This window comes from Salmo salar, chromosome 19 (genome assembly GCF_965601325.2).
Source record: "Salmo salar chromosome 19, fSalSal1, whole genome shotgun sequence".
NCBI classification, from domain to species: domain Eukaryota; kingdom Metazoa; phylum Chordata; class Actinopteri; order Salmoniformes; family Salmonidae; genus Salmo; species Salmo salar.
Genome location: NC_138309.1, coordinates 8,985,463 through 9,005,665, shown reverse-complemented (window position 1 = coordinate 9,005,665; position 20,203 = coordinate 8,985,463). Strand labels below are relative to the sequence as shown.

The window sequence follows — 20,203 nt, the reverse complement described above, 5'->3', positions numbered from 1 at the left end:
CAAGAAAAAGTTGTACTAGTACTTTTGATATCAACAGGATCATGAAGAGGTTTATTTATTTATTGTGCAAGGACGTCTCTGGATTGCTGCAACAATGCAACTGTCCTGTAAGCATATTAGTTAGTTAGTCAGTGAGCCATGTAATGTTCATTCTTTCAAGAAAGAGTGTGCGCTCCCCTCACCCTATCCTGCACACCATTTATTTGAGAATGTATTTTACACACCATTTATTTATTTGTTTTACAATCAGGGCACATTGTTTATTTAATGTTTTTGAAAATATACATGGTGACACAAGCAGTGGCCTACTGAATACTTGCAATTAAGCCTGATTCCCCCCACACAGAGTATTTCAACATATTTTTTTCAAAATATCCCTCTTGAATAGCATATTGATGAAGATAATTCATTATTTTATTAATTCATTAATTAGACTCGCCATACAGTGTCAACCCCAGCACTGTCTGACTGTCCCTAGAATTCCCTCCTCCTCTGGCTCAGTCTCTGGTCTCCCATGGACCATAACCTCCACCACAGTCCTGTGTGGCCCTCCATGGCCCTCCACCACCCCAGAAGCAGTGGTATATCTGGAGCTGGGCCCCTCTACTGTAGCCCATTGGGTATTTCTGGGACTTCTGTGGCTCTTCTTACCAGACCGACCGACAGTGGTCCAGTGGCTGATCTGATTCTCCAGAACCACAGTCTTAACCAGCTGATTATCTATCCAGCCTGTTAGGCTCTGGATCTGAGGCATGTTGTCCCATGTCCAAGCCTCAGCTAGGTGCACCGAATCTGGGGAGGAGAGGTAGCTTGGCCCCCCTGTGGAGGTGGAGCTCTGGAGGTTTCTGTCTGATAGGTGCTCACGGGAGCTCCTCCCTGGTGCTCCACTATGCAGGAGACTGCCGGATGTCCCAATCCTACTTGAGAGTCCCCCAACTGGGGCTGGGGTCTGCCTCCTCTGGCCTGACTGCTGCAGATGGTGGAGGGTCTCCAACTCAAGCTGAGACCTGGGATGGAAATATAAACGACTGGTTAACAACCCAGGCCATCTGAGTGACTTAGGGCTATGCTAGCTAACTGAGCTAAAGCCTAAACATAAACTCAAATAGTCAAGTAGTCACTGGGTGAACATATTTCAGTGAATCACCTCTACCATTCTATGTTTTCGATGTGAATTATATTTTGTTGTGGTTTTACCTGTAGTGGTGTGCGTCAGGTAAGTGTTCCCTGGAGGTCAGTGGGAGGCTGGTGATGTCAGGGGGATCATTGAGAAGTGTCTCTTCAGTCATGTGTGCTGTTTCACTGGCAGCAGAGCGCTACAAACGAAACGCACAGCATTAAAACTGTGCTGGCATCAGGGACAGCTCATGAGATGGTGGCCAGTTCAAATTGAAAGTGGGACATGTCTAAGTAACTCTACCTAGATTGCTTCACAGAGGCTTACATATTCAAAGGCTATGCCTAAATCATATATACACTGGCGGGTTGGTTCAGACAGTGTGGGTGAGACATCCAGGTGTGCCCACCTGTGAGGCCAGGCTGGAGGGGCTCTGGTTGGGGGAGAAGATATCTTTAGGAGGTAGGGTGTGGTGCAGACTGTTAGAGAAGGCATTTAGTCTAAACTGCAGCTCATCCACCAGGCTCTCAAATTCCTCCAGGTAAAAACTCTGAGGAGAAAAAAAATATATCAGCCGGTTAACCCCTTCCATACCTCAATCTAAACCACAAGGTTGTTCTCTGCTTTCATTGACAGTCAAAGCAAAGCAGTCCTATCTTCAAAACTATCTTTCGGACATTAGCATGGAGGTCAAAAGTCACTCACTCTCCTGTGGGCATGGCTATCTCTCCATCTCTGTCTGCGTTGGCCAATGAGCACAGCCGCCCGGCCCCTGACGTAGCCAACCACGTCACAGAGAGTCAGTAGGCTCCTCCTCCTACCGGCTAGTTTAGCAGCTCTCACTAACGAGGAGACGATACCAATCAACTAGAGACAGACAGACAGACAGACAGACAGACAGACAGACAGACAGACAGACAGACAGACAGACAGACAGACAGACAGACAGACAGACAGACAGACAGACAGACAGACAGACAGACAGACAGACAGACAGACAGACAGACAGGAGCAGAGGGTTTACAGCAGACTGATGTAGCTTGCTAGGGCTGGATAAAGCAACAACAAAGTACATGTGATGTATGTATACACACAGTACTGTAGGGTAGACTACGTGTATGTTTGTTGTCTCTGGATCGCCTTGGAAACTAGTTGATTTATGTCAAGGATTTTATCAAACAGGAATGTTTAAAAACAGTATTATAAAAAGTGTTTAAAAACAGTATTATAAAAAGTGTTTAAAACAGTATTATAAAAAGTATTTCTAAACAGTATTATAAAAAGTGTTTCAAAACAGTATTATAAAAAGTGTTTCAAAAAGTTTAATGAGTACCACTGCTGTCCAGGCCACAGTGAGGGTGAGACAGAGAGCTCCATGGTAGAAAGACAAAGACAGGCTATTGGGGCTGTGGAGCTGGTGGGGCTGAGAGGCCATGGGCAAGGAGGGGGCCCGGGAGCCCAGTTGGCCCCTGGAGAGAGACGGGAGTGTGAAGACGGAGTGGGGCAGGGAGCTGAACCCCCAGGACCTCCTCAGGAGCAGCAGGTTTCCCACAGAGGACAGAGCCACCAACAGGACAACTCCTGACAGCTGGGGACGGAATAGAAACGGTACAAACATCAGGACACACTCTAGAAACATAATGTGTATGACCTCTTGAATTTTAATCAATTCACTTTTACCTGAAGTACTGAACTGTACTACTGAACTGTTACTTGAAACTTCTTAAAATAAAACATTTAAATTAGGATTATTATATTTTAAATAGTTTCCATGCAGACTGTTTGTAGTTAACTTCACTAGGGTAAGGGGCAGCATTCGGAATTTTGGATGAAAAGCATGCCCAAATTAAACTGCCGGCTACTCAGGCCCAGAAGCTAGGATATGCATATAATCGGTAGATTTGGATAGAAAACACTCTGAAGTTTCCAAAACTGTTAAAATAATGTCTGTGAGTATAACAGAACTGATATGGCAGGCGAAAACCTGAGGAAAATCCATCCAGGAAGTACTATTATTTTGAAAGGCTATTTTGAAAGACTTTCAATGGAAACATTGAAAGTCTATCCACCATACAAAGACTTAGGACCCAGTTCACAATCTCTATGGCTTTTTCTACACGTGGCCAGTCTTTAGGCATTGTTTCAGGCTTTTACTCTGAAAAATGAGGGAGATACAGCACTTTCAATGAGTGGACAGTGGAAATTTCCATACATGAGTCCAGCGCGTGATCGGGAGCGCGACTTTCTTGTTTCTCCTTTTCTATTGACGAAGCTTTTGTCCGGTTGAAATATTATTGATTATTTATGACAAAAACAACCTGAGGATTGATTTTAAACATCGTTTGACATGTTTCTACGAACTTTTATTGTACTTTTTAAACTTTCGTTTGGATGTTGAGCGCGCGCTTTGTGCCTTTGGATTACTGAACTAAACGCACCAACAAAAACAGGTTTTTGGACATAAAAAGGGACATTATCGAACAAAACAAACATTTATTGTGTAACATGGAGTCCTGGGAGTGCCACCAGATGAAGATCATCAAAGGTAAGTGATTCATTTAATCGCTATTTCTGACTTTTGTGAGTCCTCTCCTTGGCTGGAAAATGTCTGTATGGTGTTTTGTGGCTAGGCGCTGTCCTAGCCACCGTAAAGCTTTCGCCGTAAAGCCTTTTTGAAATCGGACACGGTGGTTGTTTTAACAAGACGCTTATCTTTAAAATGTTGTATAATACTTGTATGTTTGAGGATTTTTAATTATGGGATTTCTGTTGTTTTGAATTTGGCGCCCTGCATTTTCACTGGCTGTTGTCGAGGTGGGACACTAGCGTCCCAATGAAACCAGAGAGGTTAAGGTAGAAGGTGAAAGGTTGCCGTGTCTGCGGGTTGTTTACCATTGGCCAGAGGAGTCTGGAGAAGGCGAGTCTGAGTAGAGTCACTGAGGCGGCCATGGTTCTGTTAACCCCCGACAAACACATACACCGCACCACCAGGAGGAAGAGCAGTATGCCACGCAGTGTACGGGTGTGCTGGAGATACAGAGGACTCATCATCAACATCAACATCATCATCATCATACACACACCTCACTCTCTCCCATTCTCACCTGTTCCCAGGTAGACAGTAAGCTGACATCCACATGCGTCCTGAAGTCGTGTCGCTGCAGCAGGTCAATGACCTCCAGAGTCAGAATGGACTGATAGATGTAGTAGATGTAGTACACCAGGGTTACCAGGAGTATACTGACCTGGAGGGAGACAGAGAGAAGGGCAAACTGACCTATTATTGCTAAACAAACAGAAAGAAAATCTCCTACTGAGAGAAATGTTTGTAGGGTATAAAGTTAAGTGTGATTTGCTTAGGACTGAGTATGAAGAGGCTAGCTTGATCACAATCAAACGATAGAAAGAGAACTCAGACAACTACAGTGAGCAAACCCAGATTTACAGAGAATGTATTGCTGTATATACTGTATGAGAGAAGGGAGGGGCAGAGGGTTCTCTCTCACCTGGAGCCAACTCTGGGGGTCTCTCAAGTATCCCAGCATGCCTTTCTCCCCAGCAGAACAGATCTGGAGGACGAGCTGGACCAGAGAGACGAGGAGGAAAAGGAGCTGGAGAGGAGAGATGAAGGCAAACAAAACTACAGCTCATATTCACCTTCAGATATCATTGGCCTTCATGTCTGAGATAAGACTAATAGAATGGGCCTTTGTTCTAGCCCAGCTCACAATTCACTGCTCACTTCTCACTGCTTATTGCTAGTAGTCCTGTGTAACAGTGGATGGAAGACCAGACCCTATCTGACTGAATGTGGGGGGTTGTCGTGGAGGGAAGCGATCAGGGGTGGGCAAAACCCTGCCCGTGAGCCCATTCAATCCGGGCCGCAGGAGGTTTGAATAAACACATAGTATACATACAGTACCAGTCAAAAGTTTGGACACCCCTACTCATTTAAGGTTTTTCTTTATTTTTTGTATTTTCTACATTGTAGAATAATAGTGAAGACATCAAAACTATGAAATAACATATGGAATCATGTAGTAACCAAAAAAGTGTTAAACAAATCTAAATATATTTAATATTTGAGATTATTCAAAGTAGCCACTTGATGACAGCTTTGCACACTTGACATTCTCTTAGCATTCTCTCAACCAGCTTCATGAAGTAGTCACCTGGAATGCATTTCAATTAACAGGTGTGCTTTGTTAAAAGTGAATTGTGGAATTTCTTTTCTTAACCTTTCTGGCGCAGGCGTTCCGCTAGCGACCCACCTCGACAACATCCGGTGAAATTGCAGAGCGCCAAATTCAAAATACAGAAATAGTCATAATAAACATTCATAAAAAAATACAAGTGTTATACATACTTTCTTTCCTTCTTAATGCGTTTGAGCCAATCAGTTGTGTTATGACAAGGTAGGGGTGGTATACAGAAGATAGCCCTATTTGGTAAAAGACCAAGTCCATATTATGGCAAGAACAGCTCAAATAAGCAAAGAGAAACAACAGCCCATCTTTACTTTAAGACATGAAAGTCAGTCAATGCGGAAAATTTCAAAAACTTTTAAAGTTTATTCAAGTGCAGTCGCAAAAACCATCAAGCGCTATAATGAAACTGGCTCTCATGAGGACCGTCACAGGAAAGGAATACCCAGAGTTACCTCTTGTCACGACTTCCGCCGAAGTTGGCTCCTCTTCTTGTTCGGGCGGCGTTCGGCGGTCGACGTCACCGGCTTTCTAGCCATTGCCGCTCCATTTTTCATGTACCGTAATTTCCGGACTATTAAGCGCACCTGAATATAAGCCGCACCCAATGAATTTAAAAAAATGTTTTATTTTGAACATAAATAAGTCGCACATGTCTATAAGCCGCAGGTGCCTACCGGTACACTGAAACAAATTAACTTTACACAGGCTTTAACGAAACACGGCTTGTAACAAAAATAAATAGGCTTTAACGAAACACGGCTTGTAACAAAAATAAATAGGCTTTAATGAAACACGGCTTGTAACAAAAAATTAAACATTAGCAGTAAGCTTTAGTTGTCTTTTTGCACCGAGTCAATTCCTCACGCTGCTGTTTCCAACGTCTTATCATCGACTCATTAAGACCAAGCTCCCGTGCAGCAGCTCTATTTCCGTTTCCAACAGCCAGATCAATCGCCTTCAACTTGAAAGCTGCATCATATGCATTTCTCCGTGTCTTTGCCATGATGAGGGTGACAAAATGACTACCGTAATCAGAATGATGGGAAGTTTGAGAGCGCTCGATTTAATCTAAACAGTAAACAAAAGTTGTTTGACCTTAACCCGTTCAGCAATTTCATTGGTCTAATGAAAGCTTCATGCCGCCAAAAAACTGAGCACGTCACAGAATGTGTTTTTTTGGAGAATATTTTTTTTTGAAAGCGGGAAAAATCCATATATTAGCCACGTCATTGTTTAAGCCACGAGGTTCAAAGCCTGGGAAAAAAGTTGCGGCTTATAGTCCGGAATTTACGGTATCCATTAGTTTTGTCTTGTTCTCTGCACACCTGGTTTTCATTCCCCAATCAATCTACATGTATTTATTCCTCTGTTCCCCATCATGTCTTTATGTAAGATTGTTTGTGTTACGTGTACTTTGTCAATTGGAAATTTTGTTATGCGCCAGACATTTGTCTATGTTCCGTGTTTTGGGCACGTTGTTTTTGCTTTTTGCTATTTTTACCGGAATAAAGTGTGCGCCTGTTCACTTCACTCTGCTCTCCTGCACCTGACTTCGCCTCCAGTACACATCCGTTGACACCTCTGCTGCAGAGGACAAGTTCATTAGAGTTAACTGCACCTTAGATTGCACCCCAAATAAATGCCTCACAGAGTTCAAGTATCAGACACATCTCAACATCAACTGTTCAGAGGAGATTGCGGGAATCAGGCCTTCATGGTTGAATGGCTGCAAAGAAACCACTACTAAAGGACAGCAATAAGAAGAAGAAACTTGCTTGGGGCAAGAAACACGAGCAATGGACATTAGGCCGGTGGAAATCTGTTCTTCGGTCTGACTAGTCCAAATTTGAGATTTTTGGTTCCAACCGTAGTGTCTTTGTGAGACGCAGAGTAGGTGAACAGAGAATCTCTGCATGTGTGGTTCACACCGTGAAGCATGGAGGAGGAGGTGTGATGGTGCTTTGCTGGAGACACTGTCTGTGATTTCTTTAGAATTCAAGGCACACTTAATCAGCATGGCTACCACGGCATTCTGCAGCGATACACAATCCTGTTTGTTTTACAACAGGATAATGACCCAACACACCTCCAGGCTGTGTAAGGGCTATCTAACCAAGAAGGAGAGTGATGGAGTGCTGCATCTGATGACCTGGCCTACACAATCACCCGACCTCAACCCAATTGAGATGGTTTGGGATGAGTTGGACCGCAGATTGAAGGAAAAGCAGCAAACAAGTCCTCAGCATATGAAGGGAACTCCTTCAAGACTGTTGGGAAAGCATTCCAGGTAAAGCTGGTTGAGAGAATGCCAAGAATGTGCAAAGCTGTCATCAAGGCAAAGGGTGGATACTTAGAAGAATCTAAAATCCCAAATATATATTGATTTGTTTAACACTTTTTTGGTTACTACATGATTCCATGTGTGTTATTTTATTGTTTTGATGTCTTCACTATTAAAAATCCCTATGTGGCCCTCAAGCCAAACACTTTCCCACCACTGGGCTAGATGTTAGGGGATATGGTAGAGGTTAGTTAGAGGATGGGGCTAGGGACTAGGAGTGTTATGGTGTTACCTGACATGCCATACTGAAGTAGTCCCATACAGTAGGTGAATGGTAGACCCTAGCTGACTGGACACGGGCGGAGGTGTGCAAAGCTCCACCAGGTAATCTCTCGGCCATCAGGTTCACACTGATGAACAGGTTGGTGGAGGGGCTGTAGAGGGTGAACTGGGTTGCCATGGCTACCGTTAGTCTATCCAGCCAGCCAGCTGACCTCAGGGATTCTAGCCTGGACACAAACTCTGACCTGGGTGTTAATTAGAGCAGAAAGGACAGGATGACATCCGCAACATGGTTTCTGTTATCATTGACTAAGCTCAGGTGTGTGTTATAGAATAGGGGAACAGATATTAAAAAAAATATTTAACCTTTATTTAACCAGGCAAGTCAGTTAAGAACAAATTCTTATTTACAATGACGGCCTACAACGGCCAAACCCGGACGACGCTGGGCCAATTGTGCGCCGTCCTATTGGACTCCCAATCACGGCCAGTTATGATACAGCCTGGTGATACATACATGATGTGAAAAAAGTTCAAGTCTGTTTACTCATGTACATGGTAGTGGTTGAGTGGTTGTGTTGTGTTCTGACCGTGTTAGACCCAGTCGTACTGTGGTCCCAGTTCCTGTGTAACACTGGAGTTGACCGCAGATATGAAGTCCGACCTCCATGGGTAACGCCATCCCAGAGACTCTTTCACCTGGGGGATATGCCGTGAGGCATTCTGGGAACAAGGTCTCCATTACAGGAGGCACCTGAGGGGAGGTCAGAGGTTAGTTATGGGTTCACCCAGCAGGATACATTTAGGTATCAAACACACAGACAATAACTTAATTTTGTAGTTTCTAAAGAAAATAGACCACTCACAGCAAAATTAAATGTGGAATACATAGACATTGTGATAGTTTGCACAGACAGTAAAATCTGAGCTGTACTGCAATACTGTGTATGTAAAACCTACATGTTTCAAGCAGACCATCATAGTCCCTGTGCCCAAGAACGCCAAGTTAGCCTGTCTAAATGCAACAAGCTCTCACAGTCTCACATCAGAATTTGACATTTATCCACGTTTCTGAAATGGCAAATTTCGAAATTGTTCCAAACGTAAAATATCGAAGTGTTTAAGGTTAAGTTTAGGCATTAACTCGAAAATATTAAGGTTAGGTACTAACTCTGAATGGTGAAGGTAAGGGTTAAGGTTTGGGATAGGCCAAAAACAACTTTCTATCGCTGTATTCGAACATGCAACCATTGGCACCAAAGGCAAAACCGAAACCTACTTGAAGGTAAGAGCGCTCACTGTTGCCCCTAGTAACCAGTTACCATGTCATCTCCCGACGTCCTCAGACATGGATGGTCGTCGAATACTGACTTGTATCATGGGTGACCTGGCTGCTAAATGACTATCGCCCCATAGCACTCACATCTGTAGCCATGAAACGCTTTGAAAGACTAGTCATGGCTCACATCAACACCATCATCCCAGAAACCCTGGACCCACTCCAATTCACATACCACCCCAACAGATCCACAGATGACACAATCTATATTGCACTCCAAACTGCCCTTTGCCATCTGGACAAGAGGAACACCTAAGTAGGAATGCTGTTCATTGACTACAGCTCAGCGTTCAACACCATAGTGTCCTCCAAGCTCATCACTAAGCTAAGGAGCCTGGGACTGAACGCCTCCCTCTGCAACTGGATCCTGGACTTCCTGACGGGCCCCAGGTGGTGAGGGTAGGCAACAACACATCCGCCATGCTGACCCTCAACACGGGGGCCCCTCAGGGGTGCAGATTTAGTCATGTACTCCCTGTTCACCCACGACTGCGTGGCCGCACACGACTCCAACATCATTAAGTTTGCCGACGACACAACGGTGGTAGGCCTGATCACCGACAACGATGAGACATACTATATGAAAGAGGTCAGAGACCTGGCAGAGTGGTGCCAGGACAACAACCTCTCCCTCAAAGTCAGCAAGACAAAGGAGCTGATCGTGAACTACAGGAAACGGAGGGCAGAGCACGCCCCCATTCACATCGAAGGGGCTATAGTGGAGCGGGTCGAGAGATTCAAGTTCCTCGGTGTCCACATCACTTAGGACCTATCATGGTTCGAACACACCAACACAGTTGTGAAGAGGGCATGACAATGCCTCTTCCCCCTCAGGAGGCTGAAAAGATTTGACATGGGCTCTCAAATCCTCAAAAATTTCTACAGCTGCACCATTGAGAGCATCTTGACCAGCTACAACACCGCTTGTATAGAAACTGCTTGGCATCTGAATGCATGGCGCTACAGAGTGTAGTGACTATTTATATTGACCAACTTTTTATTTGCACTGGCTCTATGCACACTCACTGGACTCTACCCACAGACTCACACATACTACACTGACAATCCAACACACACACACATAGACTACGACTACATATGCTCACACACACACAAAACACACACACACACTCACACATAGACACACTTTCACACTCTTTCACACTCTTTACATACACTGCTGCTACTCTGTTTATTGTATATCCTGATTGCTTAGCCTCGTTCTACCTCTACCTACATGTATATATTACCTCAACTACCTCTAACCCTGCACATTGACTTGGTATATAGTCTCGTTATTGTTATTTTATTGTGCTACTATTTCCTTTTGTATTTTTTGAAAAAGTTCTTACTTTTTAACTATGCATTGTTGGGAATGGGCTCATACGCATTTCACGGTAAAGTCTACACCAGTTGTATTTGGCGCATGTGAAAATGTAATTTCCTTTGATTTGAATTCCTCAAATACACTCCATGTTGACTACACTACCCCCTGCTGGTGAACAAGTGAACCTGCAGTTTTACAGAGAATAATTCCTAGCCATTTAAACGTCAACATTTAACAGTCCCCAGTGTTTTTCCGGGCAGTTAAATGACATGTGTCCATTCCCCCCTGGTTTACCTGGCATTGGGATGCGTTGAAAACATCAATCTTCCTCAAGATGGGCTCTCCTATCAGAATACATGATCCCTGGACGGCACCTGCCTGTCATGAGGGGAGATAAAGAGGGTGTAAAACATTTAAGCATTTTAACATTTAAGTCATTTAGCAGACGCTCTTATCCAGAGCGACTTACAAATTGCCTGTGCACTTACACAGGCACAGGCACACACTCTCACACGCACACGCACCTTCCCAGTTGCTGATATGTTGTTATACCAGGTGTCCCAGTCCAGACCATCCAGTACACTGGTTAAGGTCCAGTTCCACCACTCCTCATGCGTTTGGATGGACAGGAAGGGGTTATGTGGGCTCCTAAATTTTGTTGAAAAAAATAGTTTCATACTGATCGTGAAAATGTATACATATGAATATGCTAACAACAAGCAACAAACTGCAGATACAAGGGATAATATTCCTGTTCCCCTCCTACCTGGTGAACTGTGTTCGGACGGCATGGTTGAGGTGATACTGGTCTCTAAAGGAGCTGCCATAGGTTACACACAGCAGGAGGAACAGCATGGAGACACACACTGCCATCTCCCTATAGAGGGAACAGACTGGGTCAGAAACACACTGTCATCTCCCTATAGAGGGAACAGACTGGGTCAGAAAAACACTGTCATCTCCCTATAGAGGAAACAGACTGGGTCAGAAAAACACTGCCATCTCCCTATGGAGGGAACAGACTGGGTCAGAAAAACACACACATATATACGCAGGCACACACACACACACACACACACACACACACACACACACACACACACACACACACATACACACACCTGAGTGTTTTGCGGATGAGTGTTTCTCTCCTCTTCCTCCCCCCTGTCCTCCTCAGCTCCCCAGAAGTGGGTGGGCGTACCAGACGCAGATACCGAGCCCTCTGACGGGCCGCCAGCACCTGTCAATAACACAGCAAAGACTTTTTTAAATATCTTCTTAAATAATATGGAATAAAACCAGAGCAGTTGATCGTCTGTTAGAGTAGGATGATGTTGTTACCCTGTCAAAGTGTGAGCATCTCTCCTGGGGCGGATGAGGAGGGCTGAGCAGGAAGAGCTCTGGGACACAGGAGCCATCTTGGGTCCACAGTTTCAGAGTTTCTGCCTGAAACCCAGGAACTCCTGAGAAACTGGAGAAGTCCGGACGATTCCTGCGCCAGAAGGAGACCACCACAGCCACGGCAAGGATCTAGAAAAGTAAATCAAACAGACCAATTCCATCAATGTTTTTCTGAGTAAGTCAATAGTAAATGATTGGCGGCAACCACTTTTGGTTTGCAAAGGTTAGCTTTATATTTGTGTTTGGCTGGGTTTGGGTTAAGTTGGGGTTCATGCTAGGTTGGGTTTGTGTTTTGTTCGTTGGGGTTTGGTTTACCATGGCTGGCTGGATGAGGAAGACACAGGAGAGCAGGGAGAAGAAGACGGAATGGATCCACAGTAAAGTCTTACTGCTGCTGAACCTAACATACGCACACAAATACGCACGCATGCACACGCAAGCACACAAAAACAATAACGCCCTGGTAAATAACTTGTACCATGTGTATCACTTGTAATCATTTGTATCGCTCTATAATACAGTATGATAGCTACCTTGTCTTATGTACTAACCTGATCCCCAAGATGATCGTGATCACTAGAGAGGAGAGGCCCAGGGCCAAACACAGTACCCAGGCTAGGAGGTGACTCCAGCGGAGTAGAGGGCTGAGCCTGCCCCCTAAGCATCTGCTGGTACTGTTGCCCACCTGGTTGTTGCCTAGCAGTTTGGGGCTATCGTTGAGGTTACGATCCCTCTCCTTGCAAACGCTGTTGTTGTCTGGGACACTGTTGCCTAGCAACCTGCCAAGCAAGCTGTTGTCAAAACCACTGGAGTTGCAATCTGAGGAGACTTTCTCCTGGGTCAGCAGATCCCTTACCAGATCCTGACCGCCCCGTATTACCAGATCTCCTCTTTGAGTTACCAGATCCCTATTCGGCACTGAGCCCTGAGACATGAGAGATAGAGAGAGGAACATGATACCTAATATTAAGTCAACGAATATAATATCTAAGAGGTAAAATGGAAATCTAATAGAAGCCAAACACATATTTTCCCAAATGTGTGTAAGAACAGGAAGAGTGTGTCACCTCATATTTCTTCCTCCAGGCCTCCTGTGCCCACTGCTGCAGATTGTTCCAGGAGAGAGAGTCAAACACACAGTCACTCACGATCAGCGCATCAGCTTGGGGGAAAGAGAGAGACAGAGCAATAGAGAGAGAGCGAGAGAGCAGAGATCTATCACTTGACTCCCTCACTTTCACCTGTTCTCAACCACCCACAAGAAAGAACCATAGCAGGCCATAGTGAGTGCTTGCGTGTGTGTGTGTGTGTGTGTGTGTTCTACCTTCTATAGAGTAGATGTCTGGCAGTCTGACCATGTCCTGTTTGACCTCTGACCTCTTTACTCTGACCTCACGCTGACGGAACAGGAAGGACAGCGAGGTCGCTACGGGCAACACGGCCAGCGCGCTGAACAGCCCCGTCGTTAGGGAAACGGCAGACACGTCGATGATGCCCAGCTCTAAGGTGTACTGGAACAACACACAGCATTATGGGCAGTGTAGTTGCCAATGACTGACTGATTGATTGATTGATTGACTGATTGATTGACTGACTGATTGATTGGCTGATTGATTGATTGACTGACTGATTGATTGATTGACTGACTGATTGATTGATTGACTGATTGATTGGCTGACTGACTGATTGATTGACTGACTGATTGATTGACTGACTGATTGACTGATTGACTGACTGATTGATTGATTGGCTGATTGATTGATTGACTGACTGATTGACTGATTGATTGATTGACTCACTTGGTCGTCGAGGCCAGATATGAGTAACGTGTTGACACACATGTAGCCTAGCAGCAGCAGCAGACACACACTGAGGCGCTGTGTGTGAGTGAACACACTAGGGGAGGGACCACTGTACACAGACAACCACAGGTGGAAGTCTGACAGGTACTCTGACAGCTTCAGATACAGCAGCTACACAAACACATGAAATAACAACACATGACAAAATAACATTAAGAGCAGATGACATAACAACACATGACAAAATAACATATTAAGAGCACATGACATAAGAACATCATTAGACAATGAGTGAATGTGAACACACACACGTTTTACTATACTTGTAAGTACCAGAAGTCCTCACAAGAATAGTAAACCAACTAAAATTAAGAGAAGTGATGACATTCTGCCTGCCGGTCCTCATTTGTAAATAATCTATTTTAGTCTTAGTTAGAATTAGGGTTAGAATTAGGGTTAGAATTAGGGTTAGAATTAGGGTTAGAATTAGGGTTAGGGGTTGTTAGGTTCAGGGTTAGAAGTAAGGGTTAGGTTTAGGGTATAGGGAAAATAGAATTTTGAATGGGAATCAAATGTTGGTGTGTGTGTGTGTACGTGTGTGCGCGTGTATGTGTGTGTGTATGCGTGCGTGTGGCATGTGTGTATATGTGTGCATCCAGGTGTGTTACCTTGGTGAATCCTGGCCCCTGATCACAGACCCTGAGTCTCCTCTCCACCTGTCCGTCACCCTCGTCAACAGCCAACCAGCACTGGCCTAGGAACAGCCAGCTCCGCCCCTTGCCCTTCACCTCACACACCTTCACCTGTCTGAGGTACCAGGTGGGGGAGGGGCCAGTGTTATCATGCCACAGGTGCAGCCCCCACAGAGGGCCCAGACTGTCTACAGTACTACAGAGAGACACACACAAACAGTGACATGGGATCAGTACTGGGGTGTCTCTGTCTCTGTGGCTACAGCTGCTAGGGAGGGAGGGTTTCATGCTGGCTGGCCTGGCTGGGCTGGCTGATGACACAACAGTTCTCATAGTAAACAAAAACAGAGATGTATAGTAGTGCATGTAAAGGCAGATACTGTAGCTGTAATGTTGTTTCGTACCTCAGTATAAAGGTGTTCCTGGAGTTCCTTCTGAACAGAGGGCATTCTGGGTCATGTAGTTGTCTGGTCTGTGACGCCCCATCCTCCCCATACAGCACAATATGGACCTGACACACACACAAACACACACATCAGACAATTCTGCTAGGTTTGCTCAGGAAAATGTATGTAATGAGGTGAACATGTTGTAATAGTAACTTGATAAATACAGGTTATGTGTGTATTTGCAGTGTGTGTATTTGCCGTGTGTGTATTTGCAGTGTGTGTTTATGCCGGGTGTGTCTGAATGAGATATGAGGGTAAAAGACAGTATTACACATTCAGGTGGCACATACACACAGAGACTGACACACCAAAACATAAGGATGAAAGGACAGGTCTTATTATTAAACAAAAACATGTAACTATGGACTTTATGGAGTTAACCCCCATACTGTTAGTGTGCTATGGGATCTTTAGTGATCACAGAGAGTCAGGACACCCGTTTAACGTCCCAGGACACCCGTTTAACGTCCCACAGCGTATTCCAGCATCAGATTCTGAAGACCTTCTATGAGGTTAACTCACCCAGCTTTTCACCTCATCAGAATACTTGGCTTTGGTTTTACAACTTACGTAAGAAACTTAATGTATGTTAAATTCTAATCCATTGGCTCACTACGCTGTGAGTGTATAACGAAGGGCACTGAGCCTCAGACTACATAATATCTGAAGATGTATTATTTCTGAATAATGATGTTCCCCCATGATCAAAGGGGGTCATGACAGAAAAGGTTAGGGGAGCACTGATCTAGCTAAGATAAGCAAAAATACAGATGGGCAATCCCATGCTATTTATTTATAGCCACTATGCTGCATCGTTTGGGCTACAGGTGATAATGCTTATTGCTAAATAACACACCAGCCTGATAATATGGACCAATATGTTGTTAGGCTCATTTTTGGAGGGGAAAATTATATTTGAATGGTGTCACCATCACCATTATTTTCATACATTATGGAGAAGAAAAGTCCCCAGAGCTGCGTTTAGTGCAAAAAAACATAACGCAACGTTCAATTAAACGGAAACAGTGCTTTTCAGAACGACCAGTTGAAAAACGGGGAGGGGTTAGGTTGTGGGTTCACAATGCACCGCTGACCTTCAAATACGTCACATTGCTTCAAGCCATAACCCGTCACACCCACCAAACGGAGCAAATGTAGACTACCTGAAAGTCTGTTCAAGAACGTTGAAGAACGTTTTGGGGAGACGTGCCGGAGCTGGAACAGAGCACGGAGCTGAAGAGCATGGAACGTAAGAATGCAGGTAGGAGCAGACATGTAAAAGCTAATGTTGTTCATTATGATGTGAAATAATTTACTTGTTCCATTAATTCCCTTAATTCCAACTCTAGCAGCTGAACTGTCAGCCATGGGGGCCAGAGTGACAGCCAGTGAGAAGGAGGTGGAGGAACAGAAAAAGGAGGTGACAGCTCTTAGAGAGGAGCTGAGCGTCACCACTACTGAACAGCTCTAGAAGAACAAGGTGGAGGAGCTGGAGAAAGACAATACAGGTAAAGCACCGCTATGTATGAACATGGAGATGTATTTGGTTCATCCAAAAGAAGTACCAGCAACAACTCGACAAATAAAACAAATGTACTTGATTGAAAATGATGAGTGCGTTGACTCTCCTGTGTTCACAGACAGACCAAGGTGGCCTTCTCTGCTGGTTTGACAGATTCAAACGCTGTAGGACCCTTCAATACAGACACCCCAATGGTCTAGAGGTTTTTTTCTGGGTTTTCTACCCTTATTTTACCAGGTAAATTGACTGAGAACACATTCTCATTTACAGCAATGAACTGGGGAAAAGTTACATGGGAGAGGAGGGGGGATGAATGAGCCAGTTGGAAGCTGGGGATGATTAGGTGGCCATGATGGTATGAGGGCCAGATTTGGAATTTAGCCAGGACACCGGGATTAACCCACCTACTCTTAGTGTGCCAAGGGATCTTTAGTGATCACAGAGTCAGGACATCTGTTTAACGTCCCATCCGAAAGACGCACCCTACACAGGGCAATGTCCCCAATCACTGCCCTGGGGCATTTGGGATATTTTTTTTAGACCAGAAGAAAGAGTGCCTCCTACTGGCCCTCCAGTAAAGTCTTCACCAAGATCAGCAAGGCCAACAACCCAACTACAGGTACTGACCATACATTAGCTGCACTTGATTGAGCTTGCTTTGTACAATGGAACCCCTGGGATAATCCCAAAAGTGCAAACCCCACCTGTTTGGCACTCCAGACAGGCTCAATTATACAAACTGAATCCAGCAACAGGGCAGCATTACTAACAGTGCCTTGCTGATGTCTCCCTGCTTCTCCTCTGATGCATGTATCTTCACAGCACCAGTGAGAGGAGTCTACTACATCACATTCACTGCCGCCGAGCTCCGCAATGACCAATAGATGGCTGTTTACTTTTACCACAACTTTTACCACAAGAGAATGATGTATAATAATGACTAGGACGATGGGTATAATGAGTACAGGAAATGTTGAACTTGTAGTGCATTTGAGGTGTAAAAAGGCATCTGAAGTTTGTCATTTCCACTTTGAAATTTCAGACTTCATTTTCCCTTACGAAAAATGTATTAACCCCTACAAAAATGTCCATGAATTATAATCCACATAACAATTCACATTTCCTGTTGCTTTAGGGTTAATATCCTGCTGTAGCAAACTAGATCAAATTAAGATCCTACATCTGTATGTGAAGGCAGCACCATGCTTTAACGCACTGTGCTCAACTTTCTGATGTGAACAGGAACATTGGGGTCTTTAACCCCAGAACTATCTAACCAATAAATACGCATTAGAAAAGCCAGATGAGTCTCTTCGGTAGAAGGACAGAGAGATAATGGGACAGGAGAGAGAGAGGGAGAGAGGGAAGGAGATAGTATGGGGAGAGGGAGAGGGGAAGAAGGGAGAGTTCTGGAAAATGGGGGGAAAGCGTACTCTACCTTGGCGGTCATGCTGGGTGAGGAGCGGAGGCCGGTGTGTATAGTAACAGAGTAGAGGTGTGTGTCTGAAGGAGCGTTATCAGACAGGTAGTAGACTCCCTGGTTCCTCTCTGAGATGAGGTCAGCTCTCTTACACACCACCATGCCCAGAGCATACAGACACACACACACCACACACACACACACCACCGTCACATCACTGGGGAGACTGACGGAAGAGAGATGGGGAGGGAGAGGGAGAAAGAGAGAAAGAGAGAAAGAGAGAGAGTGAAAGGGGGAGGGGTTGATGAGAGGAAAAGAGAGAGACATATTATGGCAAAATACCATAATTAAGTTGAACACTCATACTTCCCTCTCTGTGATCATTGAAATGACAAATCTGCCGTGCTGTGGTCTGACTGACCTGATGAACTGGGCCAGGTCTGCTGAGTCGTCATGGCTGCTCTGGATCTGCTGCTGGACCACGGTCAATGGGCTCAAGTGGCTACAGCTGGAACACACACGTGTTTGTGTCCGTGTATACAGAATGTGTGTGTGTGTGTGTGTGTGTGTGTGTGGGGTATGGGGGGGGGGGGTGGGTTCTTCTGTCCTTATGGGGACCTAAAATCCCCAAAAGTCCCCACAAGGACAGTAAAACAAGGAACATTCCTTAGTGGGTTACAATTAGATTTAGGGTTAGAATTAGGGTTAGGTCGTTGTTTGGTGGAGCAAACAAAGAGACATACACGCACGCAGGAGAGAGAAGCTATGAACAGTAGACTAAAACGTGATTGTGGGCTTTGTTCCAAGCGGAATATCGTGCGGATAGACCGACATTTCAAGTCTGTCCATGCACTTAAGCCTGCTACTACAGAATGGAAGCGTGCTATGCAATCTAGCCGGCGTTCAACTGAGAGACAGCAGCCCGAATCATGGCAGTGTATGCAGCCTAACAACGGTGTTGCACCGCAGCTGGAGCCCTGGGAGAACCCTGGGTATTTCCAGTGTGTTGAAAGTGAGTTGTCCGTGGAGCAGCAGCTGGTAGACAAGGGTGAGCAGTCCGCGGTGGTGGATCAGCAGCTGTGGGACGAGAGTGAGCAGGCGGCGGCGACTGCGCCGGTGCAGTCAACCAGTCAGATCGGTGGTGAACCATGCTCGGAACCGAGGGAGCAAGGCTGCGTCATGGTGACTTCCACGGAGAGCGAGAGTGATGAAGGCGGCGGTGTGTCCTCCAGAATTGAAGGTTGGAGGAATGGAATTTTGACTGAATATGAACACTTTGCTATTGGTAAAAACCCTTCAGTTAAACGAATTGACAATAGTCGCACCAGTCTATCCAGAGTACGACAATTCCTCCGCTATATGTCAGAGGGCAAGGCCGATGAAGGACTGTGTTCTCTGGATAACTACAGACGTGTGTATGAGTGGTATGGTGAATGTGAAGACCGTTGTTTGGCACCATCCACGTTAAAAATGTACCGAGCTGATGTTCGAAGTTTCCTGAATTATCTTATTCAGTTCCGGCCAAAAGGTCTGCAGGCTAAAGCCAGTGGAATTCGAAAGTTGTTACTCTGCTTGGCAAAGATGGACAGGGATTCGCGGCAGAGCCAGGCAACACACAGGGCAAAATTCCGCAAACGGTGCAGGGACGAGGTGCTCAGCGCTGCGGAGTTAAGCCGGTTTGTTGAGCTAAGTAATCAAGCTATTCCTTCGGTTCTCAGTAGGCTGGAGGTCCGAGCCACCTGCGCTGATAGACGTAGGTTTGCGGCTCTCATGTCCAGCCGGTTGGCCATCTTTAATGGCACTCGACGATCCCCAGTCACCACCTTCAGTGAGAGGGAATTTACTGAAGTAACCCCGGAAAGTGGGGGTTATCAGATGTGCATTTCAAGCCACAAAACGAACTATAGCTTCGGTGAGTGCAGAGTTGTTCTATCTGAGCAGGAATACACTTGGCTTAAACGATTCCATCAGATCAGGCCTAATCTGAGTGGAATCACCTCAGACACAACACTCTTCTTTTTCACGTCCTGCGGTCAACCGTACGGCAATCTCTGTGAGTATGTGGGCCAGATATTTGCAGAGTTTGGCATTGGAAGTAAAGTCACCTTCGGTACAATTCGACGAAGCGTTGCTACATTGAACTTTAATCAAGGCTCGGTTACAGACCGGGGAACTGTGGCTGACCATATGTGTCATTCTCTGGAAACGCAGGCACGGTACTACCGGTACCATGATTTGCCTCGTAACGCCAGCCGAGCGCGGTCACTAATTGAGGGACAAATCAACCCATGATTCACTGATAAATAAAGAACATTTATTTGAAATTCACCCATGTCTTTGTGTGTCATTTGGTCACAGTTGAG

The 20,203-nt window shown here is 45.2% G+C and overlaps 1 protein-coding gene across 1 annotated transcript in view; it reads right to left on the bottom strand.

Moving 5' to 3' along the window:
* Positions 1 to 146: 146 nt before the first annotated feature.
* pkd1l1 (polycystin 1 like 1, transient receptor potential channel interacting) overlaps positions 147 to 20,203 on the bottom strand; it is a 45,224-nt gene continuing 25,167 nt past the window's right edge. Inside the window, exons 28-51 of the mRNA XM_082966036.1 lie at positions 18,262 to 18,348; positions 17,859 to 18,066; positions 14,854 to 14,960; positions 14,426 to 14,645; positions 13,755 to 13,928; positions 13,280 to 13,466; positions 13,023 to 13,117; positions 12,507 to 12,880; positions 12,271 to 12,355; positions 11,896 to 12,084; positions 11,676 to 11,794; positions 11,321 to 11,431; positions 11,079 to 11,202; positions 10,849 to 10,932; positions 8,479 to 8,642; positions 7,899 to 8,133; positions 4,624 to 4,728; positions 4,222 to 4,362; positions 4,010 to 4,144; positions 2,451 to 2,705; positions 1,823 to 1,984; positions 1,527 to 1,667; positions 1,198 to 1,316; positions 147 to 1,007 (exon numbers count right to left, since the gene is read on the bottom strand). Of these exons, the coding sequence (XP_082822162.1) occupies positions 449 to 1,007; positions 1,198 to 1,316; positions 1,527 to 1,667; positions 1,823 to 1,984; positions 2,451 to 2,705; positions 4,010 to 4,144; positions 4,222 to 4,362; positions 4,624 to 4,728; positions 7,899 to 8,133; positions 8,479 to 8,642; positions 10,849 to 10,932; positions 11,079 to 11,202; positions 11,321 to 11,431; positions 11,676 to 11,794; positions 11,896 to 12,084; positions 12,271 to 12,355; positions 12,507 to 12,880; positions 13,023 to 13,117; positions 13,280 to 13,466; positions 13,755 to 13,928; positions 14,426 to 14,645; positions 14,854 to 14,960; positions 17,859 to 18,066; positions 18,262 to 18,348 (4,180 nt within the window). The 3' untranslated portion in view covers positions 147 to 448. The remainder of the gene's footprint in view (positions 1,008 to 1,197; positions 1,317 to 1,526; positions 1,668 to 1,822; positions 1,985 to 2,450; positions 2,706 to 4,009; positions 4,145 to 4,221; positions 4,363 to 4,623; positions 4,729 to 7,898; positions 8,134 to 8,478; positions 8,643 to 10,848; positions 10,933 to 11,078; positions 11,203 to 11,320; positions 11,432 to 11,675; positions 11,795 to 11,895; positions 12,085 to 12,270; positions 12,356 to 12,506; positions 12,881 to 13,022; positions 13,118 to 13,279; positions 13,467 to 13,754; positions 13,929 to 14,425; positions 14,646 to 14,853; positions 14,961 to 17,858; positions 18,067 to 18,261; positions 18,349 to 20,203) is intronic.